A 23,745-nucleotide genomic window follows, 5' to 3' on the forward strand; every position below is an offset into this window, starting at 1 on the left:
TAAATTCTTCACGTTTTATTTCCAATATGAGTTACAGTAATAGACTTGGAATTTTCCCTGAACGCCTACTAGCAGAAGCACTCATGTGTGCATGCGATGATTTCATATGGTTATATATCTTCATAAACGGACATGCCAGTTCTTATACAGGATGCTATTGTTTGACGTGTCCCATTACGTATATGGGGCATAGGAGTGATACAAGATGCATTCACTATGGCTCGAGAAAAAGTGACTACATTTTCGTTTCTTTCATTGAGCCGCGCAGGCTACCCAGACATCTCAACCCCCCGATGCCTTTCCCCACGCGGAGTAACATGTACGCGATTATGCGCACGCAGCTTTAAGAAAAGTATATTTCCTGTGAGAAAAAGCTCATTTATAAAGGTGCTTTATTTCTCTCTCTCAGAATAGGTCACTAAAAAAATTCGTCTTTAAATTGCGCGGCACTAGTGTGAACTAAGCTTTTTTGTAGAAACAGCAGGAACAGATTAATACAAATAATTTTCAAGATATCTGGCACCATTTTACCAGTCGAGGAGGAAACCGCAAAAACGGAAGCTATGATGGATGATGCATACCGGTACATGAACTTGCTCAGTGATGAATGATGTAGTGACTGACCCTTTGGTATGCCAAAGTACATGTCAAGCTTGTTTATCAGATGAAGTTGAAGTAGTACGTTTACAAATAACGAGACGCGAACAAGCAGACAGTCCAAAAAAGCAACCCGTTAGTAGCAAGATTTTAAATTCCTACGCATGCTTGGGCAACAAAATCCTATAAACTTACTTCCTTTTTGCATGTGGTAATAGAGCTGGAAACACACGGTAGGACCCAATGCAAGGGTCTGACTCTGCAAAATTCCAACTGGTATTGCAGCCTGGTCCTCAGAATCCAGAAGCAGGTAGTATCCTGTAATACATGTTTACCGTGAAGACAATTTATACAAAGAGTGAAGCCTATTATAGAGTATAAAACAAAATTTTATTTCATCAACGGCACCTTAATGACAGAGGACTGCCACGTCCTTGGTGCGGAAAATACCTAAGTATTGAGTTTAACGTGTTTGAACTCTACATTTCTACATTACATAAGTATTTGAAAACTTAGCCGAGATGGTGCTTCTCAACAAGCCATACTGAACACCGCTGTTTCAGCATAGTGGCTGCGAAAATTATACCGCACAAATTTGTTGTTTTAAACAATTAAGATACATTTGACCTTCATACGGTAGACATAATTATCACTACAACATCCGTGAAGTAAAATATTTGAAGTACAATATTCTCTTAGCTTGTATGTCCCCATAACTTTCTATCTGCAGAGGATTAGTTGCGGTTGTTTCTGCTGCATGATGCAATGTCACTGGTTTGATGGCCGGACGCGTTACACAAGGTGCACATATTAAAGCCCTCGTGTAGGAAATTCAGACGGCATTTAAAAAGTATTAAGGAGTTTAACATAGAGGCCATTTTGAGTACGCGTTTAGAGCATACCTAAAGGTAAAGTAGCAGCTTTACATGAAGACCATAAATGGCTTATATGCTTCCTATAAGCCTTTTCATGTAACTCTCACGTTGCTTTAGTATCTTTAATCTGGTTGTTCAGTAATTGTTCTGTTTGGCAGCGTACCATACAGCATGTTACTGCACGTAGCTTAAAGATTTACAACCGCGATACTAAAGCAGGAGGATTGGATGGTACCTTGCTAGTTTTAGCAATATTGATACAAATGGTTTCTCTTGTGGGGAAGTAAGGAAGAGAAGCTGCCGTTTCTTTATTCATTTTTTTAGTTAACTGACTTCATAGCAGTCACAAGTGGTAAACAGCGCAATTCTATCACATCAGCTCGATTACTTGAAAGGTATGAGCATTGCTTCTATGGTAGCTCACGATGCAAGGAGTGACATAGACAAGATCACCGATGCTCTCTCTTGTAATGCATTTGACGCTACCAACCAATGTTTCATCGACAAGAGATGAGCAGCTTTGCACTATACCCATCTGCCTGTGGTCACCTCCTCTCTTCTTCGTGCCTTTCCAAAGGACTCTCAACCCTTTCTTCTTTTTCTTTCCCTAGGTGTTGGCGTAAACAGGTGTTGGTGAAAACCCTTTCATATATCAAAATATTCGGACGCCGTATAACGTACTTTTGATGTTGTCACCCCGAGAAGTGGTACGGACGGGATTTTTTCATGCGAACGCATTATATGCCCGATTACGCGAAAATCCGGCGTCGTCCTGGACGGCGTGACCGAGCAACGGCCCTGATATGGTCGACAGCGCAAAAAGTAAAAAAAAAAAAAAAAAACCCAAAAATGCCCGAATGTTCGTCAATTTTTCAGGAAGGTCCCCGTAAAGAAATTAAAGTAATGGCATTGAAAGTAACCTTAGTTAAATTTCGCTCTTGTTAGGAACCAGAACCCTGGGCTCCGGGTGCAAGACGAGCAGGCTTCCTCGACGCCATGGCGGTTCTACGGTTGTGGCTGACTGAAGCTGTTCCTAGTGCGTGCGTCATTGCACACGTCACGTCGCAACCATCTGACTGGCTAAAGGTGTGGCCTAGTGTGTGCGTCGCCGGGCACGTGATGGCGCAGTCAATGGTGAGGAGGTGGCGCCACGTCTTTCGTGTACAAAAATGAGCGCGCTGCCTTCGGCATCACCTGCTCTCCGGATTTCATTGGTGCTGGGTCTACTGTGATAGTATCTCGACGCCACGTCATGAGTGTATAAAATGAACCGGTCTGTGGCCAACGTATACACAAACACACAGATTGAATAAGGAGAAACAACTTTAATGCATGTCGAACAAATCAATCGAAAATGATTCGCCAAAGAGACTACAATGCTTCGGAATTCCCGCAGGTAAGCAGTCTTAAGTGTCTCCGCCGAATTTCTTTTATCGGCGTGACGGCAATCAGTAAACGTACGATCAGCCGAATTAAGTTACCCATCGCACTTCTATTTGCGGCGATGTAGGCGATAACAGCGCATCGTTTGAGTGCACCACCACGGCATCTTGGCGTTAATGGTGCTTGCGGCCACGTAACTAATCTAAGTAGAAAGCCTCATGAAATGCTTTGTGCTTGGATCGCACAATGAGACTACATGCGCGAGCATGACCTGAATAAAACTGCACTTTTTTATTAGGCGGAGTTCAAGCATAAAACGATTGGGTTGACCCTCGTGAAAACCTACAGTGTACACTCTGTATATTTAGGGTATTGCTGCCACAAGTACCAAAATTAAGTGGCGTAGTGTGTGGTAAATACACCTGTAGTCTTTAATTGAAGCTGGAGTTTTAGCCTGGCTGCAGGACACTTATAATGTATATCACGCTGCCTGAACCATGTCACAACATAGGCCAAAGTATACGGTCAATAAATATTCAGGAGCGCAGACGCTATACAAGAACACGAGCAAGTAATCAGAGCGATACATGTGATTTTTTCTTAGTAACGATCTGAACTGCCTAGAATCAGGAGAAATTGCTTAAAGTTTTATTTGTATTCTTCTTTAATCTTACCTAACGTAACTTCTCTAGAAACATGCCGACGTACAAAATCCGATTGTTTAAGAGCTGTTACCTTGTCACTGGCAGTTGCTGCGCGAAATTTGCATCCATTTAATATCACTGAAATATCCCGCTAACTTCGGTAGGCAAAAAGCGGACACATCAGTCGCGCACACAGCGCCACGCGGGCAATGGTGTAACGCGCACACTGTTTTCGAAGCGATTAGTCAACAAACAGGAAGCGTGCTTTGCTTTGTGACACGCCTCATCATCTGCAGAAAACTGCAGGCGACGCAGTGCGACGGAGCTCTATGTGCTAGTAAGCTTTCCACGCCATCCGGGACACAAATGCCTTATCACACGAGTCAGCACTCCTATTCTTCATACTCGGTGTTACCGTGTGTACGTTTTCCCGTTAAAGAAGCCTTCCAATTAACATCACTAATTATTACTTTAACACTACATGTTTATGAGCTGAATTGAAGTACTGCCGTTGTGAGGACATATCTGCAGATGGGTGGCGAAATGACTGAGTTGGAATGTATGTATAGTAAAACTATGCAGGAAACGTTACACCCATGAAAAAAAAAACATCTTTGTTTAGCAGGAGTTCTAGCGTTGCACCAGTTTCTATAAATAGGCCCTTTAAGTCTGTTCCGAAGAGCATTAATGATTTAGTTAACGCTCATGAACGCTGTAAAAAATGCAGTCCTTATAAGCGTGCAGTAGACCTCCAACGTATTTGGTCAATGGCATCAAAGATCGTTGTCTTTAAACAGGTACGGAACTTTAAATGCTCAGCGAATTTTACTGCCCTACCGCGCGGAAAACCGCCGTGGTTGCTCAGTGGCTATGGTGTTGGGCTGCTGAGCGCGAGGTAGCGGGATCGAATCCCGGCCACGGCGGCCACATTTCGATGGGGGCGAAATGCGAAAAAACCCGTGTGCTTAGATTTAGGTGCACGTTAAAGAACCCCAGGTGGTCAAAATTACCGGAGTCCTCCACTACGGCGTGCCTCATAATCAGGAAGTGGTTTTGGCACGTAAAACCCCAAATATGATTATTATTACCGCGCGGAAGTCATGTTTTCCTCTTCAACTTGTCGATAATTTATTACAGAATTGTGCTTCCTACACTGGCGAATGCTGAAGAACAACGTTCAGTCCCTTTATACACAAAAAAAAATTTTAGCACACTGTCTTTATTTATCCAATGACAAATCCCCACTATTACCCAAAATAACGCGGGCCGAAGGTGCCCTATCTGAATTTCATGCTTCAACCTAATTGCTGGTACTCCAGTGCGACAGCACGGATTTGAAATTATCATTTTGCGTTTTCGCTATTTTAGCGCTAGATACGTTCTTCAATTTTGCGGCGTTCAGTTTTGTTTCTTTTGAAATGCAATATAATACATCATTGCAGATAAGCAATTACGGGCGTCTTATGGCTGACAGTATCGAAAGAAGCAAAGTCGAAACACCATGAGGTGTTCGATTTCTTTCAATAAACGGAAAACGAGAGGCTACCGTTTGAACGGCACGAGTATGTCGAGAAAGGAGAGTTTGTTGCGGCTCTCCACTTTGAAGGTAAACTGTATGGCCAGCTTGACTGCACTGAGGTTGAACAAAGTTGGTCGACGTTATCCTTGTGCAAAACCGAAAGCCTGTATTTCACACAGCGTACGAACAGACTGGGCGTGGGTGTGAAGTTTACCAGTAGCTTGCAGTAAACACTACGGTATTACTGGACAGCACTGCCTACAACCAAAACGTGCTGGACACGGTCGAGACGGACGAAACGTATGCATGACTGCAGACTGACCCCAGGAGCAGCCCCCCCCCCAAAAAAAAAATAAGAAAAAGCTGCAAGAAAGGCTGGATAGTGTATTTCCATCGACGACTACAAAACAAGAAATAATATTACCCCTTGCTTCTTGCCGATGACTCCACTCCTTCACCTTACCCATGAAGATATACTAATCGGCCGTAATTCTTCGGCAAGCAATTGTTTTTACTCGGTCCGCATTCTACAGGCTGTCGATACCTACACCAAGTGCGGAGCTCGCTAGCCACCAGCGCGATCGCGCACATTGGGAACTCTTCAGCGTTCGCGCAGACTCAACACATCGGTCACAGTGCTAACTAGAAGTTGGTGTGGTATGACGTCACATTATTATTCACCTCTATACCAATCGACTTGGCCAGGCAAGTGAGCCTTGACTCGCGATTACAACTTCAGCAACAGGGTACGTATTGTTACGCGGGAACTTTGTGACTTGCTTCAGTTTTGTTTGCGCAACACGTGTTTTTCCTGCGGTTCCAGGGTAAACCGACCAAAGCAGATGATCGCTATGGCTGCGTCAATTTTGGTAACTACCAGCCTGATGATGGAAGAACTGGAGCAAGGAGTACTAGCAAGCTTCCCACTTGTGGCCAAAGTGTTCGTACGTTATATGAATGTTTTTTTGTATTATACACAAGAACCACGTCGATCGACGTCTCCAGTGCGTCAACGCAGTCGCGCCGGCCATGAAGTTCATTTACCGCACAATATAGGACAACAGCCAATTGCCGTTTCTCAACGTATTCAAGGGACATTCTCACAGCAGCCTCTTCTCGGTTTATCTGAAGAAAATGAACGCAGGAGATCAATTCGAGTCTTGCAACTTGATCGGTCACACGACGCGCGTTGTATCATCTGCAGTGACAGGAGCAACACGCAAAGGTTCTCGCAAAGGTGAACTTCAAGAACAGCTACAGACAATATGCCAGTGATATTCGGTGAAGAGTGAGAAGCGTGTCCTAAATTCCTAATTAACAAACAAGTTGTGCTGGGCACCGCTAAAGTGTACCGCCTAAGCGTCGGCAGCCCATACGTGTCTAGAACCAGTAAAGTTTTGTCACACCTGCCCGACAGATATGATTTCGATTTTGCATAGATACAATCAAACAATATCGGCAACAGCGTTATCAAGGTAAAGAATTAGTTCGAAGATGAAAATTCTTAAGGGTCGTTGCAGAATTCTCTGTGCTGGCGGTGGCCTGTACTGCAGGGTGAAGCCGGAAAACTGTCGAGATTGTTGCAATAACTTAAGTCGTCGCGTCCAAAACGTCTGTTTTGGACGCGACACTAGCACACCGTGCGCACAAAGATGTTATTATTGGAATTTTGCTCCTTCAGTCGACCCGTGATATCGTGAACAGGACGGATGGCACCTTGCCCCAAGTGTACATATATATATTACGTCGCGTACTGCGTGCTTAAACTGACGACGTCATTCGGTCTACTGTATTCCGAATAAGAATTCCATATGGTATCCAAAACGGCAATAAAATTTTTAGTTGGTCAACGAGCAGAAGCCTCTGTATTTTTTAACATGTTAACAGACAAGTTCTCGTCAAACCCCTCGCTGTGTGAGCTTACAGTACAGCTATCTTTTCTTAGGTTCCTCCCACTGATAATTCTCACCATCACTAGTGCCTCTTGTGTGGTCCTTCTCCAGCCTGCTCAGGAAGGAGACAGTGGGGCCCTTGTGTCGGTACCACTGTGCGTAGGCGCGGCTTTTGTTGTTGTACCAGTTGCACATGTCTTCCTCAAATGAACAGCTGCCTGGTGCTGGACAAGGCGCCCCACTCAGACCAATGTCGTCCACAGCTACAGCAGTGCCGGGGTCGCCGGAGGCAACGCCTTCGAACACCGTCTGCATGGAAGGAAAATATTTTTGCTGCACAGTGAGTGCAAGACTCTTTACTGGAAAAGCTGGCTCTCTTGGCTTTGTTGGAGGGCTAGAATAATAACAGTTATGATCAATCAATCAATCAATCAATCAATCAATCAATCAATCAATCAATCAATCAATCAATCAATCATTAGTTTAATGAGCACAGGAAGCTTTTAATGAGCACATTAAATGAGCACAGGAAAAACGCGAAGTTCTGAGCATTGGTGCGCTGAGAAACAAGAAAAGCAGAAATGTAGAATGACTACAACAAGGGTTATGGCGTGAAAAATGAGATTAAAACAAGAACAAAAAATTACTGCATAAGCTGGTTAATAATGTGCAAAAATACAGCATTAAGAAACAATCGCGCGATGTAGTAGACATGCGGAAAAGGAGGAAAACAATGTCAAGACAGGAGAGGAGACAGGCTACAAAGAAGACAACATACTTTGAAAGTTAATTAGATGGAGAAAATGACAATTACACTGACTTTGCACTTTATGGGGAGGCGATTGTCCACTGAAATAGAGAGAAACGTGAAAGAGTCTAGCTTCCCTGGTTTGCTAGTCTGCTGCGGACTCCACAGGATCGATGTTGTAGAAATCGAGAACATCAGCACAGCTACATGTACACCTAAGTGACATGGGATAGGATAATTATTCAAACATGAAAAATTGTATAATCCTCATAAGCTTTTTCTCTACCCGCTCAAGTAGTATGTAATTTTAGTCCTTTGTACCTTTTCACAACAATGAGGTGTATTCATGAAATGGGAGACACGTGGATAAAAACAATTTGATGAAGAGAAGTAGGATACGGAATTCTCTTGTAAGTCGGCAGGCAGAACCGAGGATGCGAAGGCCTCATGATGCTACATACAGTATCAAAAAGTAACAGTTATTCAAAAATTTATTTATTTTTGATCATTTTTTGTACGTGCCAATTTACTCATTCATTGTACGTGCCCAGGAGCAAGGTGAGTTGTGAGTGCTGGCGCACGCATACATTGACATCAAGAAAAAATAACAAAAAATCTGTGGCACAACAAAACAACAATGCAAAGCTAAGAAAAGAACAATGACAGTGAGTGATGAAAAATATTAGGATCTTGAAAATAACAGTTAGAAAGAGTCAATATTCTTTGGATGGTTCAGCGTTAGTGACAACTGGCAGGAATATGGAAAGGTCTGTGTTTTTCGGTTACATTGCACGCAATACGAAACATCATACGCGTACATTTAAGGACTTTTGGGGCGGATGAGGATGACATGTAGTTTGAAAAACAAAAACAAAAACAAGGTCAAGATGATTAGGTCGGCAGCGAAGTAAGGGTAGGGACAGTATTTCAACAGTACTCGAATAAGGTGGCAACGGCACTAGGGGAACAGTAACAGTAACAGTGATAATAATAATAATTTCTTCAGTTAACATTCCAACACGCTATGGAACGAGCATAAAGTGTAAACACTGCCCCACAAGTAGAGTTACAGAAAATTAGGCCATAAACAATTACTTTCAATTTAGATTATTGCGAAAGAGAAGATGCAGCAAAACAAGTGCTTTCGGACACGAGAAAGATATCGAAGTAGAAATATAGTTTTAACGCGAGTTAGTAGAGAGTTATTTAACGCGAAGTTTTCAGTGCAACAAGAGAAATAATTGTACGTTGCCGAGAAATAACTACGATTTAACACTCACGAACCTTGCACAAACCAATGTCACCGCTTTATTAAATTTTGTGAAAATAGTCAAAGAGGTTTTATAAAGAATGTGTGTTCTATGTACTGTTGGAAGATTGCTGTAAGAGGCAGCAGTGACGAATAGTGCATGCTGCTTGGCAATGTTACGTAGAAATCGAAGACGAGCCAAATTGTCAGTTCGCAGCAGGGGAGCACACCAATGAATGATAATTATAATCTATACACCATCAATCTAGATAACTAATAGTGGAACAGTCGTATTTTATCTTGTACTGCAAGGAATTGCATAGATACGGAAAACCTTTTTGGCACTATCATAGAAAAACTTCTTTCGAGCGATTTTTTGCCACCTGTCCAGGGTGTATAAAAGTGATTATGCGTGCGAGAATGCATATGAAATAGTATCCCAATATATGTTGCGTAACGTTGTAATGCCCGCCCTATCATATATTAGGGTGTATTGGTAAATAAAGGATTAGATTTAATCTCGGGAAGCAACCTGTAGGCTATTGTAGCGTGTTGAAGCGAAGCTTTCCTTGCGCACCTTTCCTTGCGAGTGTTTAGCTGCGAATCCTTACAGTACAGAATGTATAATTATATTGACTGTTACGTATTAATTGACTGCAATAAGGCTATATTTGGAAAAAAAATCATCATTTTTTTGTGGTGCAATGAATTCTCCATGACCAGAAATCAAGCGAACAAGTTATATTTTATTTGATATTAAACAGTTTTTTGGGCATAGGAGCGATAATAAACTTACCTAAATGTATACAGCTTTGTGTGCAATAAATTTTACTGACGTCATGTCAATATACGTCGAAGTGCAAACACCAAATGCCGCTAGAGTATTTTGGTATCCACCACGGGGCACTGTGATCACTCGCCCAGAATTGAAGGTCAGAGCAAGTGAGGCACTCACGACAACATCTCCTTGATGACTGGTCAGGTTGACAGCGGCAGAGTACCAGATCTTCGAAGGGACGTTAGTTGCTATTTCGGACCATATGAACTCCTGGCGGTTCTGGTCCAGCACCCGAGTGACGTTAAGAGTCTCAGCCGCCGTGCCGGAGAGAAAGAACCAGAAGCGGAGACATCTGTCCTGGGCAGCATCGAACCAACCCGGCGGGCTTGTCATGCGGCCTCCCGGGGACTTCACCAAGGCGAAGTTTCCTGCACGTTTTCCAACCACATAGTGTATAAGAACAAAAGTGATAAACGTTCTTTCAAGAAGGAAGCTGGGTCAGTATAGAGCAATGATTCTACTCCAGTACCACTCCTTTTCGCGTTTCGTAATAGCCCGAGTGGATTCCTGCCCACGTATCAGCGGCATTGGCTGGTCGTGCACGGGAAATGGTAAGAATGGTATAAAACTGAGCAGAATAAGTCCTTACGTTATACCGGCGCTGTGCAACTATACGCCAGCAATAACGTAGTAATAGATCCATCAGAAGAACGCAGCAATCAAAAGAGGCCACGGAATCAACATTCAACAAATTATTGCTACGTTGGCAAGCCAAAAGTCAAAAAGGACAATTCTTAGAAGATATCAGCAAATATACATTAACGTGATGATGGTCAGTTGTATAAGAATGCTGCGTTGGTAGTAAATTGGCCAATTGGCAGTAATTAACACAATGGCGAATTTCTCCTACTTGTCTGCGCTGTTTTGATATATTCGGTGAATTTCCCCTCCGAGGTAATATTATCTTTGTCTGAACGACAGTAATTTATATAAATTTTCTCAATTTTGCTCGATTAATGCGCTATTCTGCGTCGGTGCTGGCGAGCCAACGTGAAAAGATACATACTCGTAACTAAAGTTTACATGCCTCCAACCATGACATAGTAATGAAGAAGTTGAAATACTGCATGAACTCGCCATTCTCAGAAGTGCGACGGCATCTCATATTGCACTACAAAGCACATTAGCCCACTTGAGTAGCGTCCAGTATTTTTTAGAGCGCAGCTCTTTGGCGTCCGTTCCTGGGTTTCGCGTCGTCGTCGGCGTTGTCGTCGGCCTCGTAACCAGCTCCGCCCCCCTTTCATCCCCCCAGCGCTAGCAGCGACCGACTGATACCGCTGGATGCCGCTGACGCCGCTAGAGAGTCAAGATAACGTGACTGCATAGAACACCGTCGCCGCCATGCAGAAAGAGGAGGAAAGGGTCCCCCCCCCCCTGTTCTTGTGTGGCGGATAGGGTGCTCTTCAGTTGCCGACGCGCCGGTTATTTCACGTAGGCCCCGGCACGTCGACGAATACGTGACCACCTTCCCACGGCTAGACCTGGTTCTTAGCGCTGCGGAAGCGAGGGTATCATATTGTTTGTGTCGGCATCGGCGGCGTTGTCCCTGAAACCAACTCCGCAGCTGGGGTTGACTCACTATCGGCGTCAGCGGCATCAGTCAGTCGCTGCTATCTCTTCCCTCCTCCCTTTATCGTGTTGTCCGCTTGCTGCGCGCGCTTCTGCCCCCATCGTTTGCCGCTGGGTGTACACGCCGCCCCCCTCCCCCCTCTTCCTGCGAGTCTCCGGTTGTCAAAGCGCCGGCTCGAACTTAATTCCTTTCTTCGCTCCTCCTCCAATGCAACCCCTGTGCGATGGCAATCAGAGAGCCAGATCGGTGGCGGCGGATCTGTATATGTGCACCGCCCGAGCCGAAATTGCCGCTGCCGTTCGCCCTGTGCGGTGGCAATCAGAGAGCCAGATCGGTGGCGGCTTGACATAAAGACAAACAGCAATTTCCTAACACTTATGCGGGAGAACATCCCGTTCCTCTCGCTCGTAACGCGTCCCACGGCTGTGACAACCTCGCGAGGCACTTGTATAGATCTCGTCTTTGAGAATCAAGCATTGGTGTACCAAGTCGAACATATATCAGTCTATTTCTCCGACCACAAAGCTTCCTTCATGACTGTCAAGAACTGTTAGTGGAGTCTTTGTTAAAGGAATACGTGTGAAAAATAAAAAAAAATTCTGTGATAGCGCATACATGTGTTGCTCGATTTCTTTGCCTCAATCTATCGAAAAGGTGAAACAGCTTATTTGCTGCGCTCAAATTTCGCGTTAGGAAGTAACGTAATCGTCGGTAATTTTTTCTCGCTTATTATAAAGTAATATTTCTGACCGTGTAGTGCGGACTGTTGCAAACATCGTATTATGAACACATTAGACACCCGTCATCACCCGCACAAACTTGGCTTGTTGAAGCTTGTTGTTGTTAATGACAGCCAGGCTGTCATTAAACAGTTGGTAGTTTGGCGCTTCACTGTCTTCCTTTCTTCTGTCCCTTTTCAAGAAATGTATTTTGCGCCACAGAGTATACCTAGGAAATCTAAGCACCAACTTGCCCAAGAAGAAGTCCTTTCAAAAATAGGTCTCAGCGATTAAAAAATGTACCAAAAAAGCGAAGGCAGGAAGTATAACGGATAAAGAAAACAGATCATTGCGGCATAAGCTGCTATTCTTTATAAATAATGTTCTGTAGAACGCTATATATAAGCAACACACGACAAGCGAATGACAGCGTATATTACCGGTACAACTTGTACAGTGCGACAGAGATTACACACTGTATCCCACATCGTAGGTACGTCGGAATTCATGTGTTCCCCCATCCTTATTTCAGTAAAACACTCAGCAACGAAAATACGCAACGCTACACGAAGCGCTCTCATGCCTTTCATCGCTTGATGGTAAAACATAACGTGTGCCGTCATTCGGGTGACAGTGCGCAGAGTCACCCCGATATTGAGTGTGTCGAAGTTGCTTTCCGCCCCTACTCTTCACAGCATATCTGTTAAATGGGAGCGAAATGTTTCCGACTAGTCAGTGATTGAATTAGATACCAACACCTGTGCCACGGCCGCTTTACGACGAATCGCAATCTCGACCGGCACTAGCCAGCGAAAGATCTAGTTACGCTGGCACCATTTGGCAGCAACAAGTGCAATTTTTTCCTTTTCTAGCTTCTCAAAACATGCCCTCTCTTAAACCAGCAACAGGGCTCATCCGGTGTTGAAATTTCGCCGGAGCGTTCCGAAGTTGTACTAGTCTCGGCGGTGATGAGCCTGCCAGTCTGAGTTGCGTCCCGCTTAGACAACGTGGACTAAACCGTAACACACAAATGAATAACCGTGACGTAAACCCAGCGTGTACTCAACCAGCCGTAATTTCATCGGCAAAGTCCTTTTGATGCTTCGTTTATTAATGATCATTTTTATTTGCTGTTTTTTTCGGTAATGCTCTACTGCGCTGCCTTAGCGGCTATGACGTTGCTCTGCTAAGTACATGGGCACGGGTGCGATTTCCAGCGGCAGGGGCCAAATGCAAAAGAAACTGTCATGTACTTGGATTTATGAGCATGGTAAGGAACTCCAGGTAGTCAAAATTACTCTGGAAGCTTACGAGGGACTCATAAATGTCATGTGCTTTCATAAGAAAAACTCCAAGAGGAAGATCGCGAGAAAAAGCAAGAAGACGAAAGGCGGGCATGTCGACCAGACGAGTGCCCGGTTCGCTACCTGAAACTGGGGGATAGGGAAAGAGGGAATACAAAGAGGAAGAGAGTTAGCACTGAATACCCGCGGGAGCATGCTCAGGAGCACTATAAGCGGTCGTTCAAATCGGTGTACCTCTAGAACTGCTCTAGGGCACGAATCACTAAAATTTATATTTCTTCGGTAAAGCTGGATTCGCGTGGCGGGATGGACTCACACGACAGTCAGAGGACAGCTGTGACGTGGCTGAGCTGGAACTAATCATACCGCAAGCAGCTCGTCAGCGGCTTTCTTTTGTGCGACGTGATCGGGCGGCACGTGGGCACGTCATGCTCGTCCGCAGACCGAACCATCGATCCGTCCCATCGTGTGACGCCAGTTTAAATGGCTTTCTTCACCCGTCGTTGTTGGCTCGGACGTAATACACCTGCTGCCGGACCGTTATCTCTAAGGTCAGCCGCACGGCATGACCAGTGATAAGAAAAGAAAAATGGAAAAAGGAAATGGAACGCTACTGTACGCCGGCGCTAAGCGGTATATTGCTTAAGTTTCATTGAGCTACCGTCTTGCTTTTTGTCGTTGATTCACACATGAGTCGCACCCTGCTACATTCTCATTATCAGTGGAATCGGCCACGTGGCGTCCCAAGTGTGCACAAAACCCTAAATTCTGGGCAGGCTCGATGTGATTGGGAAATTGCAATGTGCACTTAGCGAATAACAAAGGCCAATATTTCACTCATTGAACTATTACCTTTTAGGATTGTATGTTACAAAGGTGGAATATCAATGACCCATGCTGTGACATCTAGCATCAATTCAGAGAGTAAACAGGTAACGAGAAATTTGCCCACAAAGCTGGCAAAACGTATTTGCGGCTGGCTTTATTGCTGATAACTTCGGCCATTCAGCAAGAAGCACAATAAAGTGGAAGGCAAATGTGTTCCATAGCATATTGGGATGATTAAAATTAACCCCGGCTCTCAAATCTGCAATAATGGCTGGTTATTTAAGAGGGAATACCTGGAATTAGCTGTAACAAGTAAATGAAATATTTATTTATTGGATTGTTCAGTAAAACCTTGAAGATCAGCAGATAACATGTTTCCTCGGCCTCGGAGAGAATAGCCAATATGTAATTCATTCGAAATAAAAAAGTTGTGTTTGCCCAGGCATATTCCACCCCATTCGAGAATGGTTTGTGTGATTATTTCCGGCGGGTAACAATGGTCATCACCCCCGGAAAAGTGCCGTGTGACTTCACTCCGTCGCCCTACGCCGATTGTTTCTATTCGGAAGAAGTTGCAGGCTAGATATTTATTCGTGTAGTACTGGTGTACTGATGAGCCCGTGGACACTTTCTAAAAGGTGGCAAGTGACATATCTAACCTGAAGGTGCTCTCGTACTGTGGTCTTCCCAAGGCAATGTGGCACTGTTGCCTTTCGTAAGCTCCCAGTTGTGAAGCTCCCAGCCGCATGTGCCTGTTTCAAACGTGCATTCTGTGAAGAGAAAGCAGAGGAAATAATCATAATTAGTCTTTATAGCTGCAATATATGTAATGCACTCTTAATCAGTCCTCGAAAGTTAGTAAAAGAAAAAAAAAATGATAGGGAGTCATCCCATCTCTTGCCTGTCTGGCACGAAAAGTATTTCTGGTTAGTAAAATCAAGATGAAATTGTTCAAGGGGCATCCTTCGACTTAACTGAATGGCTAGTCTGCCAGCCATTCGTAGAAATTAAAACCATGTAAAAACCTAATGCTACCACTTCGGTGTGATGTAGCAAATAATTGAACCGACATAAGGAAAATTAGAGCACTTGAAGAACACCAGCACATAAAAATGAAAACGTATATTTACTCTGCATCGTATTACATTGTTTTCAACAGCCGTTATATGTTTTAACGCCCTGATTATACTTCACCCATGAATACACAACTAGCCTATAAGTATGAATCAAACCAAGATTGTAGAAAAAAGCTGGTTATTCCCACGTACAAAAAATTGCTACGACGAAAAGGTCTAATCTTGAGCAGCCACGGTGCAACTAATCTCAGTAGGCATTTTAGCACGATAAAAATATTACTTGACGCGTCGAATTGATCACGTAACCCACTGAAAAATATCATTCGATATATGTGGTTTCCGATCCTCAAGCAATACTGGGGTACATCAGAGTGTTATAATGGAATAATCTTGATTATCTTTCTGGAACCTGTTCTTTCTTTTTTCTAAGCGTGTACCTAAATCTGAGCACCCGACCGCTTTTGCAATTCTCTTTAATGAAATGAGGCCTCCGTGGCTGGCAATCGCACCCGCGAACTCGTTCTCAGCTTTAGAACCCTTAGCCACTGAACCAGCGCGGTAGGGGAAAGTACTATTAATAATGCATTTAATAACACGTTGTTGGGCTAGATGACGGATTACCGTAATCATCATCATCAGCAGCAGCAGCGGCAGCCTGGTTACGCCCACTGCAGGGCAAAGGCCACTCCCATAGTTCTCCAACCCCGGTCATGTACTAATTGTGGCCATGTTGTCCTTGCAAATTTCATAATCTCATCCGCCCACCTAACTTTCTGCCGCAACCTGCTGCGCTTCCCTTCCCTTGGAACCTAGTCCGTAACCCTTAATCGCCATCGGTTATCTTCCCCCCTCATTACATGCCCTGCCCATGCCCATTTCGTTTTCTAGATTTCAACAAGGATGCCATTAACTCGCGTTTGCTCCCTCCCCTAATCTGCTCTTTTCTTGTCCCTTAACGTTCCACCTACCATTGTTCTTTCCATAGCTCGTTGCGTCGTCCTCAATTGAAGTAAAACCCTTTTCGTAAGCCTCCAGGTTTCTACCCCGTACGTAAGTACTGGGAAGACACAGCTGTTATACACTTTTCACTTGAGAGATAATGGCAACCTGCTGTTCATGATCTGACAATGCTTGCCAAATGTACCCCAGCCCATTCTCATTCTCCTGATTATTTCAGTCTCATGATCCGGATCCGCGGCCACTACCTGCCCTAAGTAGATGTATTCCCTTACCACTTCCAGTGCTTCGCTACCTATCGTAAACTGCTGTTCTCTTCCGAGACTGTTAAACATTACTTTAGTTTTCTGCAGATTAATTTTCAGACCCACCCTTCTGCTTTGCCTCTCCAAGTCAGTTAGCATGCATTGCAATTAGTTCCTGAGTTACTACGCAACTCAATAACATCAGCGAATCGCAAGTTACTAAGGTATTCTCCATTAACTGTTATCCCCAATTCTTCCCAATCCAGGTCTCTGAATACCTCCTGTAAACACCCTGTGAATAGCATTGGAGAGATCGTATCTCCCTGTCTGACGCCTTTCTTTATTGGGATTTTGTTGCTTTCTTTATGGAGGACTACGGTGGCTGTGAGCCACCATAGATAGCTTTCAGTATTTTTACATACAGCTCGTCTAGACCCTGAGTCCTTAATGCAGCCATGACTGCTAAGGTTTCGACTGAATCAAACGCTTTCTCGTAATGAATGAAAGCAATATATAAAGGTTGGTTACATTCCGCACATTTCTCTATCACCTTATTGATATTGTCATTATGGTATATTGTTGAGTAGCCTTTACAAAATCCAGCCTGGTCCTTTGGCTCACAGAAGTCTAATGTGTTCCTTACTTCTTTTGCGATTGCCTTAGTAAATACTCTGTAGGTAACGGACAGTAAGCTGATAGGTCTATATTTTTTTATGTCCTTGGCGTCCCCTTTCTCATAGATTAAGATTACGTTGGCGTTCTTCCAAGATTCCGCTACGCTGGAGGTCATGAGGAATTGCGTATACAGGGTGGCCAGTTTTTCTAGAACAATCTGCCCACCATCCTTCAACAAATCTGCTGTTAACTGATCCTCCCCAGCTGCCTTTCCCCTTTGCACAGCTCCCAAAGCTTTCTTGACTTCTTCTGGCGTTACTTGTGGGATTCCAATTTCCTCTCGACTATTCACTGTTCAATTATCGTCACGGGTGCAACTGGTACCTGCTATATCCTTATTATTCAGGAATACCGACTCCTAGTTCTCGTCTCTCCGCTAAGTCCCGATAGCACAGGACGTGCCCGCTTTTTAGCACTGTATGTGCTTCTTTTGTCCTCCTAACTTCACTGAGCCCTATTATATCCCATTTACTGCTCTCTAATTCCTTCAATAGCACTGCTAGACTTGCCTCACTAGATGAAGTTCTAGCGTTAAACTTTGCCAGGTTGACATTGTAATGGCGGCCTGTCCGGACCCAGGGATTCTTAGCACCAACTGCTACGTCACTGGTCTGACCACCGCCGTAGTAAGTAGCAGATTACAGTAAATGAGTGCACTAATTTGCGAAGCAGGTGGTCCCCAAATAAAATGGGCAGTATCGCCCGAAGGCCCATGCACTCGCGGTGATTCTAAGGTATAGCGTTGCCGTCGAACTCCTCGAATGGTGTTATAGCGGTTCTAGCATGCGCCACGTTGGCGTGGCGTAGCACTAAAAGCAATCGTTGCACGGAAGAATAGATAGCTCACCGGCAGCTCCCATATTCCTAAAAACACTGGAGTGCTTAGGAGCGCTGCCAATGACATTGCAGTCGTTCTACCTCGATGGTGCACAGTGGGCGTTATTCAATGCCCAATGAAATACCGGATCACGTTGTCTTGATGTTCACTATTAGGCATGTTCAAACCAGTTCTTACACGTACCAGTTCAGTAGTAATGCCGGTATGGTATTGCATACATGTGCACAACGCCCATGCGAGCCGCGGAAGGCGCAACGCTATAGTTGATTCAGCATCCCACCGATGGAGCGGAGCGTTGACGGTGCGCCCACTTAGCTTCGTTACTTCTAGCGCCGCTCTTCGATTGGTTCAAGTATAGCCCCACCACCCGGCAAGTCAAATAATACAATGACCCAAGAACACAGATTGTTCGCCATCATATGGAGTACTGGCATTCGTACGAGCTCGAGCAAAGTAATGCGATGGTAAACCACTGCTTGACAATATATGCTCCGCGTGCCATGTGTGCCTGTTTATTTAATGAATGCAGGTCTACTGCAGAAGCGCTTGTCAATTACTGTTCTGTTAAACCTCGATATGACGAAGTCGGTAAAATTTCCAATGTGCTTCTTTGCATCGAAATTTCGTTGTATTGAAATTCTACCTTTTATGGAAATAAGTGCAGTCACGAATTGATCTTTCTTACAAAGGAAGGGGCCGCAGAATTTTCCGAATTATCAGGCAATCGAAAACAAGCAAATTTGAATGAGGAAACAATTCATTTTGATAAATTTGGGAAACGGCGACCAATTACAAGGTTTCACGCCACGTGCGTCGACGATATTTTCCCACCCGTGGCACGAATTAAGCGAAGCCATGGACACGCTTTTGCGTACACTATGCCCCTGCGGCTGAGAGCGTCCCCCCACTGAAACGACGCTACCAAAATAAAAAGCGCCGGCCTTCGTCTTCCTTTCGCTCGAATGGATCAAGGAAACGGGAAATTACACAACCTGCAATATTAAACACGCGGGAAGACAGCTTACATGGTGCGATGCCGTCTCGGCACGACCGCTTTTTGCACACGAAGCAGATTACGTCTAAAGCAGGGTGCGCAGCTGCGTGCGCGCTCAGCTGCGCTTGCACCCATGCCCAGCCAAGCCTGAGACGCGCGCCATAAATCGAGACGTACGCCAACACCGACTCCGCCTCTGTCCGCCCCCTCGCGCGTTCTTGATTGCGTTGCCGCGATCTCGGTCCTCTCCCTTGTTTGCTTTGCTCGCGCGGGAAGGCATCACTCGTGCACCCATCATCTTTCTTGTCTCACCCTCGCAAACTTGCACTCCCACCAGTAATACTGTTTATATTATATTAGTGAAATATATATTCGATGTATGCTCGCCCCTCCTTTCAAGCAATACCATTCAATAAGGGAATTTAGGATTATTCAGTCTAAATTAAGTGTTCATCTTGTGCAGTTGTCTACATATTACCTAAGGAAGCAATAAATGTTGGCTTGAAGTCACTGCAGCCTATTATCCCAGAAACTACGTCATCATTTGGAAGCTTTATTCACCCTAACAGAAGAAAAATGACATGACGTTTTGATAATATCCGCATTACCTATTACAATAGAACTTACGAGCTACTTCAAAATAATGATGAAACCCCAAACCTTTGCCAGTGTCACAGGGACCATCCTTCAGTGTAAAAAGGTCGATGGCTATTTTGCCAGGTATGTTGGGTTTCAAGACAGCTTCCATGACCAGCTACATGGAAAAGAAATAATACACAACCAGTAGTAAATAACATCTTGGGAAGCTAAACGAACGTTAAAGGAATGTATTTGAACACTTCACTAAATATTTCTAGGTCAGCTAAACTGAATAGCGAGCAAAGCCGCTTCCCACGCCGACAAACACACTGCTCTTTTATATCGTGGACAAATCTCTACTATGTTCAGATTACAGTTCAGATGCACGCGTAGAAACTAGCACTTAGGAAGTATTAGGACAAAAGAAAGGCAGACAAGCAGGTATTTCCAGTGCAGCAACCTTGAAGTTATTCGCTTGCTTTGAAGATACCAGCAGTCGTCAATAAATTCAGCGGCTGTGCAAACAAAGAGAAAAACACAGGGAGTTTTTTTTTTAATCTCGTGTGCGTTCAATGCGCTATTTGTTTGAGTTCTTTCTTCATATAGTGATAATGACGTGTGGAGACGAGATGAAAAAAAGCACGTTTCTAATATGTCATAAACCGCAAAATTCGGGGGAGGGGGGTGCTTTGACCTTCTAATTATAATAAACTGAAAGGAGACATCGCTCTTATATCTAGCTGACAACTATGTAAGTTTCGGATATTCCCTTCCACAATGCGCAGTTTTCGTAGTGGTAGGAGCAGTGGGCGATTTCACAAAAAGAAACTAAATATTTGGCGCAGATTGTGGAGTTAACCATGCGGTGCTAGAATAATAGTAATAAATAACACTCGCAATAATCTTAATATTATTGTAGGCAACATTGGCATCATCATCATCATCATCATCATCATCCTTGTTACGCCCACTGCAGGGCAAAGGCCTCTCCCATACTTCTAAAACTACCCCAGTCATGTACTAATTGTGGCCATGTCCTCCCTGCAACCTTCTTAATCTCATCCGCCCACCTAACTTTCTGCCGCCCTCTGCTAAGCTTCCCTTCCCTTGGAATCCATTCCGTAACTCTTAATGACCATCGGTTATCTTCCCTCCCCATTACGTCTCCTGCCCATGCCCATTTTTTTCTTGATTTCAACTAAGATATCATTAACTCGCGTTTGTTCCCTCACCCAATCTGCTCTTATCCCTTAACGTTACAACTATCATTCTTCTTTCCATAGCTCGTTGTGTCGTCCTCAATTTAAGTAGAACGCTTTTCGTAAGCCTCCAGGTTTCTGCCCCGTACGTGAGTACTGCTAAGACACAGCTGTTATAAACTTTTCTCTTGAGGCATAATGGCAATCTGCTATTCATGACCTGAGAATGCCTGCCAAACGGCATTCTCAGATCATGAACAGCAGGTTAAGAAATAGAATAATATTAATGATAAAGTATCAATTATTCTAAATATTCTTAATATCAATTGTTTCTCTAAACATTCTGCAACGGCATCGTTGACAATGTGCGACGCTCTTGTGGAAGATTCCATATAACCGCATTTCCACACGTCTAACACGATCACGAATGTCGTGGGACGGGGAATCCTTAACAAATATTATTTTTATACAAATTTTTATTCTTCCTGTCTCTTCTACTTACGTTGTACTCAAGCACTATAAACAGTAACCAACTGTTTCAATCCGTGACATATACGCAAGCCACGAAAAAGGCTTTCAGCATAGCTTCATTGCCAATTCATTACCGTAATGGATGCTTGCGCAACTGGTGGCGGCGCTTATACATAGGGTAAAAAATTTGTCACAACGCTTTGTCTGGCTGTGCTAAAACGGAGCAAAAGGAGCCCACAATGCGCAGCACTTAAGAGTTCACCGAGGCACTTAAGCTATCAGAGTCGTGACACATCATAGGGCATGGTCCTAGGCGATCCAATCGCAGAATGTCATCTCTTGGATAAACGTGTTACTGTAACTGCACTGCTGCCTCGTTGGAGCTTCGTCGCGCTGAGTTACGTCTTGCGCAATGAGCCCGAGCCTACTGTAAATAAAGGGTTAATTCTCCCGTGGTTAACTCCACGGGAGAGTTAACCCTTTTACCTCGGGAGAGTTAACCCTGCGGCTGAGTTCACCGCTCTGTAATTGCTATTGACCTCACATTAAACAGCCCGGTTCTGATTATACTCTAATATACCTCGTCTTTTACTTTAGAGTTAACTATAATCTATAATCTATAAAACTCACCTGTAGCATAAGCACAAATCTACTCGGTCAACTTGATTGTTCCAGCAGGTAGATATTACTTGCACAAGAAACCAGAACGCATAATTAACCAATTAACAGAGCTTCCCTACACCATTTTCTAATTACCTTATGGCAGATATTGCTGCTTAAGAAATGAAGTTAATGTCTCCAAGGCACAACCACTTTCACCGATATTGAAAGCCAGCACCAGTTTTAAAAAAAGAGCTATCGAACTTCCAAAAATTGCCCCACTGCTTCGCTTTCCATAAGATCGAAACGTTTTATTATGCATTTAGGAACATGAATAAGTAGAATGTCGATGTATTTCGTCACATGTTTGGGAAAAAGAAATCGCAAAATGAGGGAGATCATCAGAATTCGTTCCAAGTGGATATGCCCTGCGAACTCTCAGACTACAATTTGTATATTGCAAAGTGTGTCTTAAAACAATAACTTTAGAAAGCTTTGCGAGAATTAGGTAATAATTTAGAGCACGTATTTCAATGTATCACGCAAATCATGACCACCGGTTACAGTAATCCTGCCGGAAGAGTAGAATCATGATATATTTAACAGGCGACTTGTACAAACTGCGTGAGCTATAATAAAACGGGTTTTTCCTACAGATGTCGTAACACGTAAGCTACATCGGGGGCTAAAATGCGCTTACGATTCAAGGCACTCGCGCTTGTATGCTCACTCATCCCATTGGAAAGTGACGGTGAGGGCTTGGAATGGAGCATGCGGTACAGCAGACGGACGCCATAGTCGTGAAACCAGGCATGTGCTCAATACTACGGTCACTCCTGGCGCCACGTCCTGATGATTGGGTGTTATGCACACTGCTGAACCTTTAGAATCAACGCCACATCTTCACGACCAGAGAGTCAAGTCTTCAACTCAGTGTGAAATTTCGGCTGCGGTCGCCTTATCGCCGGTCACCTTTCGTTACGTTCACATTAAAACCTACCCGGTAGTCTAAATTAATCATCCTTTCCCCCTTCCCTCGCTATGACATCTCATTAGCCCATTGTGCCACTTCAAGATGGTAAACCCAATGATTTATTTTTATTATAGACAGCAATTTTGATACAATCGTGCCGAAGCCGGAGAACCTCTGCTCCTAGTGACAGATCATGGGACGATGACTCGGTTCGTCAGGATACCAACAGTGAAAAGCGTTAGACAAGCCAGGTCCTGGTGATTAAAAGCCAATGTGCATTTTCAAAATATGCCGAAAAACAAAGATTCGGTACTTGGTCATTAAACAGCGTAATGATCAACTGCATAGTAATGTTCAATAAGCAGACTCGCCGAAGGCACGGCCTGGTCTTCCTACCTGGTGGGACTCATAACTGTGCAGCTGCACCTGCCCAAGGTGCCATTCCTTGCCCTGTGGTCCCGCCCGACGCCAGAGCAACGTGGTTGAATCATTGACTCCACGTTGAAGAACGTGAAGCTCCCCGCTGTTTGGATGCCACATGTTGTACCTGCGATAAAAACGCCCCTGCTTTAGGGTATGAGCGATGCATTTAGGCATCGTTGTTCGCCTTTACAAGGCCGACAGCCTAACAGAGCCAGCAATAAATTTAAATGAAATTCTAGGGTGCTACCCGCAAGAATCCAGATAAAGTTATGAGGCGCTCCATAGCGGGCAACTACGGAATAATTTGCACCATCTGGGATTTTTTAACACTCACCCAATGCACGGTTCACAGAGGTTTGTGTATTTAACCCCCATCGATATGTGGCTGCCACGGCTGCGATTCAACCGCTTTCTTCATCTTAGCGGCGCAAGACGAAAGCCACTACGAAACCACGGTGGGTAAGCATTGTATGAAACTCCCAGTAACAACAACACCGCAGCGGAAGATATGAAAATGGCAAGAAACGCTAACAGCCTAACATCTTCTTT

General features: G+C 44.2%; 1 protein-coding gene across 1 annotated transcript in view; it reads right to left on the reverse strand.

Moving 5' to 3' along the window:
• Positions 1 to 23,745, reverse strand: part of LOC142579877 (MAM and LDL-receptor class A domain-containing protein 1-like) — a 276,708-nt gene that overhangs the window by 37,022 nt on the left and 215,941 nt on the right. Inside the window, exons 51-56 of the mRNA XM_075690514.1 lie at positions 23,170 to 23,320; positions 19,612 to 19,705; positions 14,826 to 14,936; positions 9,863 to 10,113; positions 6,988 to 7,219; positions 793 to 915 (exon numbers count right to left, since the gene is read on the reverse strand). Coding sequence (XP_075546629.1) covers positions 793 to 915; positions 6,988 to 7,219; positions 9,863 to 10,113; positions 14,826 to 14,936; positions 19,612 to 19,705; positions 23,170 to 23,320 — 962 coding nt within the window. The remainder of the gene's footprint in view (positions 1 to 792; positions 916 to 6,987; positions 7,220 to 9,862; positions 10,114 to 14,825; positions 14,937 to 19,611; positions 19,706 to 23,169; positions 23,321 to 23,745) is intronic.

The sequence above is a fragment of the Dermacentor variabilis genome, chromosome 4 (assembly GCF_050947875.1).
Source record: "Dermacentor variabilis isolate Ectoservices chromosome 4, ASM5094787v1, whole genome shotgun sequence".
In the NCBI taxonomy this organism is placed as follows: Eukaryota; Metazoa; Arthropoda; class Arachnida; order Ixodida; family Ixodidae; genus Dermacentor; species Dermacentor variabilis.